The sequence below is a fragment of the Staurois parvus genome, unplaced genomic scaffold (assembly GCF_062004578.1).
Source record: "Staurois parvus isolate SC_StPar_1 unplaced genomic scaffold, SC_StPar_1.0 ptg000257l, whole genome shotgun sequence".
Lineage (NCBI taxonomy): Eukaryota > Metazoa > Chordata > Amphibia > Anura > Ranidae > Staurois > Staurois parvus.
Window position 1 is genome coordinate 3,115,014 of NW_028318053.1, and position 6,000 is coordinate 3,121,013.

At 39.1% G+C, this 6,000-nt stretch overlaps 1 protein-coding gene across 1 annotated transcript in view; it reads left to right on the plus strand.

Moving 5' to 3' along the window:
• The window catches only part of CCT5 (chaperonin containing TCP1 subunit 5), a 192,954-nt gene extending 187,182 nt beyond the window's left edge, over positions 1-5,772 (plus strand). The window contains exon 11 of the mRNA XM_089681042.1: positions 5,521-5,772. Coding sequence (XP_089537168.1) covers positions 5,521-5,648 — 128 coding nt within the window. The 3' untranslated portion in view covers positions 5,649-5,772. The remainder of the gene's footprint in view (positions 1-5,520) is intronic.
• Positions 5,773-6,000: the final 228 nt, after the last annotated feature.

Here is a 6,000-nt window from a genome sequence, read left to right on the forward strand (position 1 = left end):
TGGGAAGAGAAGAGTTTGGAGAAGGAAAGGAACTGCTCATGATCCTAAGCACACCACCTCATCAGTGAAGCATGGTGGTGGTGGTGTCATGGCGTGGGCATGTATGGCTGCCAATGGAACTGGTTCTCTTGTATTTATTGATGATGTGACTGCTGACAAAAGCAGCAGGATGAATTCTGAAGTGTTTCGGGAATATTATCTGCTCATATTCAGCCAAATGCTTCACAACTCATTGGACGCCACTTCACAGTGCAGATGGACAATGACCCAAAGCATACTGCAAAAGCAACCAAAGAGTTTTTTAAGGGAAAGAAGTGGAATGTTATGCAATGGCCAAGTCAATCACCTGACCTGAATCCGATTGAGCATGCATTTCACTTGCGGAAGACAAAACTGAAGAGAAAATGCCCCAAGAACAAGCAGGAACTGAAGACAGTTGCAGTAGAGGCCTGGGAGAGCATCACCAGGGATGAAACGCAGCGTCTGGTGATGTCTATGCGTTCCAGACTTCAGGCTGTAATTGACTGCAAAGGATTTGCAACCAAGTATTAAAAAGTGAAAGTTTTATTTATGATTATTATTCTGTCCCATTACTTTTGGTCCCTTAACAAGTGGGAGGCACATATGCAAACTGTTGTAATTCCTACACCGTTCACCTGATTTGGATGTAAATACCTTCAAATTAAAGCTGACAGTCTGCAGTTAAAGCACATCTTGTTTGTTTCATTTCAAATCCATTGTGGTGGTGTATAGAGCGAAAAATGTTAGAATTGTGTCGATGTCCCAATATTTATGGACCTGACTGTAAGTGCCTGGTAGGCAAGTGGTTAATTACCAGCAATTCTTTTACATTCATCTATCAGTGGGGAGCCCCGCTGACAGCTGAAATATTAACACATGGTTGTCACTACTAAAATACTGCGTGAGTTAATAAAATAACTCATGCAGTATTTTAGTAGCGTTTACTCTTTTTCTGACCTTCTGAACGGATTAATTGGTTTTCAATGCATTCCTATGGGAAACAGTGTTTCGGTTTACAAATTTTTCGCTGAATGAAATGTCCTGCAGAACGAATTAAATTCGTAAACCGAGGTACTGGTACATCACTGGACTTTGAATGGTTATACCAGGATGATGCCTACAGCTGCAGGCATCATCCTGGTATAATTTGTTTTCAGCCGGCAATCGGCTTTCATGTAAAAGCAATCCTAGTGGCTAATTAGCTGCAGGATTGCTTTTACAAGCAGTGGAAGACTATGCCCCCCTCCCCCACTGCCTTCTCGGGCAGTCCCATGCTATCGGGGGAACCTGAGAATGCAGCCGGTGTTTTTGCTAGCTGACCATAGAGCTGATTGGAGACCAGAATGGTGCCAGTCATCTCTATATTCTAAGAAATCGGAAGCTGCGAGCATTTCATCACTTCAGTTTCACAGAATATAAACAGCGCCATTTGTAAATTGTGAAAGCATCTGATCGCACCGATCTTGGTTTGATTAGATAATGCAAGGGCAGAGGAGATATCTAGAGTCTGATAGAACCCAGATTTCTCAAAAAGAATGTATGACAATGCCCATTGAAGTTAGAGGGGATATTTGCATTCCCTTTGATAGCATTAAAAGTGATTTAAAAAAATGGACGGTGTAAAAATAATTAAAAATCAAAATAACAAAAAAAAAAAAAAAAGTTCCCTCGCCCCACTGCGCATGCGTGCATCTGCGTTCATGAGCATTGACCCTGTGCCAGTATGGAAACAGCGATTGCACCATGCATGTGAAGTATCGCCACGAACATCAGATCAAGGGCAGTAATTCTAACACTAGACCTCTGTAAATCTAAAATGGTAGCTTGTAAAGGCTTTTAAAACGTTGCCTATGGATATTGATATACTGTATGCAGTTTGTCGCCATTGCAAGGGGCATGCAGTTTTAAAGCATGTCATGTTTGGTTTCTATTTACTCAGAATACCATCATCTTTTATATTTCTACCAAATAATTGGCCAATATTTAGTTTTTGTGCATTAAAAGTAAAAAAAAAAAAAAGGTGTTTTTGTTTTTTTTTCTTCCAAAAATTGCACTTGAAAAATTGCTGCGCGAGTACTATGTGACACAAAAAATTGCAGCACCCACTATTTTATTCACTAGGGTGTTTGCTTTAAAAAAAATATAATGTTTGGGAGTTAAATTAATTTCCTATCAAAAAATAGATTTTTTTCATGTGAACAAAGTGTCAGAAAAGGCTTGGTCTTCAGGTGGTTAGAAGAGTGAGTGATGTGTGGCATAAACTTCTAATGCTGGGAATAAAATGTCCCCACCCAACAAAACCCCTTTTTGGAAAGTGGACACCCCAAACTATTTGCTGAGAGGCATGTTGAATCAATAGAAAAATTTATTTTTTTACCACAAATTTTTGGAAAATTACTTTTTTTTTTTTTTTTTACACAAAATTGTCACTGAAATGATTTATTGCTCACACATGCCATGGGTATGTGGAATTACTCCCCAAATTACATTCTGCTATGGGGGTACCACAGGTGAGAGACGTTTCGGCAGTCTAGCCAAGTACAGGACCCCAAAATCCAATAAGCACCATCAGGCTTTAAAAGGGCTTTATTTCCTCATAACACTTCCTGACTACCCATCACAATTTCGTAGGCCCTGAAATGCCAGGATAGCACCAAACCTCCCGAATGACCTAATTCCTTAGGGTGTCTACTTTCCAAAAAGTGATCAGATGCATGGTGAGTATTTTGCAAATCTCGCTAGTTTTTGAAAATTGAAGAAAAAAAACCAAACCTATTTTTGCTTTTTATATTTCAAAACCTTGTGAGAAAAAATGAGATCTGCAAAATACTCATCATGCCTCTTTTTAAATTCCTTGCGGTGTCTACTTTCCAAAAAGGGGGTAATTTGGGGGGGTTTGGTGCTATCCTGGCATTTCAGGGCCTCCGAAACTGATAGGTAGGAAGTGAAATGAGGAAGTTATGCACCTTCAGGCTTTCAAAGTAGTCATTGGATTTCAGGCTCCTGTACGTAGCTAGGCTCCCAAAAAGTCTCACACACGTGGTATCCCCATACTCGGTAGAAGTAGCAGAATGTATTTTGGGGTGTAATTCCACATATACCCATGGCTTGTGCAAGAAATAAATCATTTAAATGACAACTGCGTGTAAAAAAAAAAAAAATGTTCGGTATTTTTTTGTTTATAGCATGAAAAATAAAAAGCGCACAGGTGATCAAATACCACCAAAAAAAAGCTCTATTTGTGTGAAAAATAGGATGTAAATTTTATTTTGTTTGTTTCTGATGTCACTACAAGGAGTTTTATTCTGTGTGTTCACGCTTTCTTCCATAATGTAAGCATACTTTTAGTGCCGATTCACATGTGCATTCCGGATTTCAAGGTCCGGTTTCAGTACAGATTGCAGTCTACTTGTTTAGCTGTTCAGGACCGGTGTTTGTGAGCCCACTGTAGGGATTGTACTACTTACAGGTTCAGGGCCAGTTTGTGTGCTGTTTTGCAAGGCTTTGTTGGTTTTGCTGAGGTGGAGAGGAAGGGGGAGGAGAGCAAACTGCTGAAACCTGATCCTGAACTGAAATCCTGTTCACAACTGATGATGCATTACTACTCGCGCGTGCGCAGTAAGCTAAAAGCTGTCACAGCAGGGTGCCCACACATTGCTTTATGGTGCTGGGGAGAGAGGACAGATGATGAAACCAGCTGCGGTGAGTACACCGCTGGATCAAGGGACAGGGGAGTGTCTGTCTGGTTTTTAAAAGTCAACAGCTACAGTTTTTGTAGCCGCTGACTTATATTTTACATCTTGACTGGAGCTCCGCTTTAAACTTTTAATTTTTTTTTTTTTATCATTGTGCTGTTTATCTTCTTCTCACCTCCCTGCCTGTCTCCAGCAGCTCACTTGGGAACTAGTAGGCAGGGGAGAGATCTTAGTGTAATGAGCACCGATTGGTTTCTCGTCAATTAAGGGGCTTGTCGGGCTCTCAATGCTCAATAGACGCACATCTGCTGAGAGCATTAATGAGGTGCTAACTTAGATTCACTTGACAGGCTAGATATGTGGTCTTATTGAGATGGTTCACAGAGACGTGATACACACGCAGTGTGTTTTGGAGTGTCATTACAAAAAGGGTCCTGGGCGGGTTTGTAGTGGTGCATTCCAGACTCGCAAGTGATAGTGTAGAGTGGCCTCCAGAGATAAGTGTTCATATAGGATTGCTATTGATGGGAGTTTTTGCATTGGGATGAGTTTTTGCACTAACGTCAATGGGATGTGATTTTGCATCAAAGTCCATTGAAGGTAGTTGTGGTGAGAGAGAGCCAGCAAAATTACACTTTTTTTACTGAAATCGCACAGAAACCAGAATTACATTGTGGAGCCAGTACACGTGTGAACCCAGGCTAAACAGACTGCTTGCCCACAACAGAGTTAAATGTAAAAAACACCCACCTGCCCAGTACCTGGAACTGCATGTCTCAGACGCTGGGCTATAAAATCGTGCATCCCTGAGAAGTGAAATATTTGGAGAGCCCAGTCACTATTATATCAAGCTTTATCTGAACCAATAGTTCAAAAAGAATCAACACATGTTGAGTGTATATAATCAATTTTTAAAAAGGTGGAAGAGACATTGCACAAAAACATTGTTTTTGTCTTTTTATGTAAAGTTTTTTTCACTGTATTATGTTTTAGAGGCACTGAAATGAGCTGGTTCATGCATGCATGTATCCATTATACTGTGTCAATGATATAAAAGAGGAAAACTATTTACAAATGAATAATAAACAATCACTTCTTGAAAAGCAAAGACAACAGCCTCCTCACTATACTGTCTACTAAGAAAAATTTAAATGTTCAGTGAAAATTTAGACATGTTCAGCAGGGGTTAATACAACTGTACATATAAATTCACAGTGATTTATTTACAAGTACTGAAACATAGGCACTTTATTAATACTTGGATTCATTCCACATGTCCAGGGGGACAATGATTTCCAGCAGCTTGGGTATCTATAGATTAGCTGGTATTTTTACCTGGGTGTTGAATATTTTACTATTAAAGTATATAATAGAACTAGATAGGTTGCTTTCTTATATCCTATTTTGAAAGTTCCTCATGTGGCTGCATCTTTTTGTATGCAGGGCTCTAATCTTATCTCTAGGCTAGGCTCTAATCTTATTTATTGTATGTTCATTAGTGGTGTTTTGACTGACTGATCTGCACTCCTAGCTGGAAAAGCGTCTTTGGTTCCAGACAGTGAGACAGCCTTATGGGGTTTGTGTGCTTCCTCATAGCGGGATAACACAAGAATGCTGAAATCGGATCAGAAACCAGAGCTCTAGTTTTACATGTCTTATCATTCACACTGGGTCACACCCCTTATAGTGTTTCTGTGCAAATTTCTACTTGTTAGGATATTAAATTTTTTCTATGGTGACCATATTTTTGTATAGTATATGCATGTATGCAAAGTTTTATATAAATGTGTATGTATTTATTTAGATATGAAGCAGCAGCATGTCATAGAAACACTAATTGGAAAAAAGCAGCAGATTTCATTGGCTACACAAGTCGTGAAAATGATTTTGAAGATTGATGACATAAGACGTCCTGGTGAAAACGAAGAGTAAAAAGCTTCTGAAGTAATTTTTGTGTAGAAGTCCAGTCCACATTCTGTTTGTGTGATACAGCTTTGATTTCTTATACTGTGTCCTTCCCCTATTAAGAATAAAATATTTGACTTTGTCAGTCTAATGCTATTGATTTGGGGTATTGTGTACTTTTAGCATCGGTGTGCTGGTTTTTTTTTTTTTTGGTTTTTTTTGCCACCACCGGCATTTACAGTTTTTTATATTTAAAACAAATATGAAATTATACCTTAAAATACTACTGGCTTCAAATAGCAGGATTCTGGAAGTAGTTCTTCTATTCCACATCTGCTCTGAAAACTGTTTGAATAGTTATTGTGCCTGCTCTCCTTTA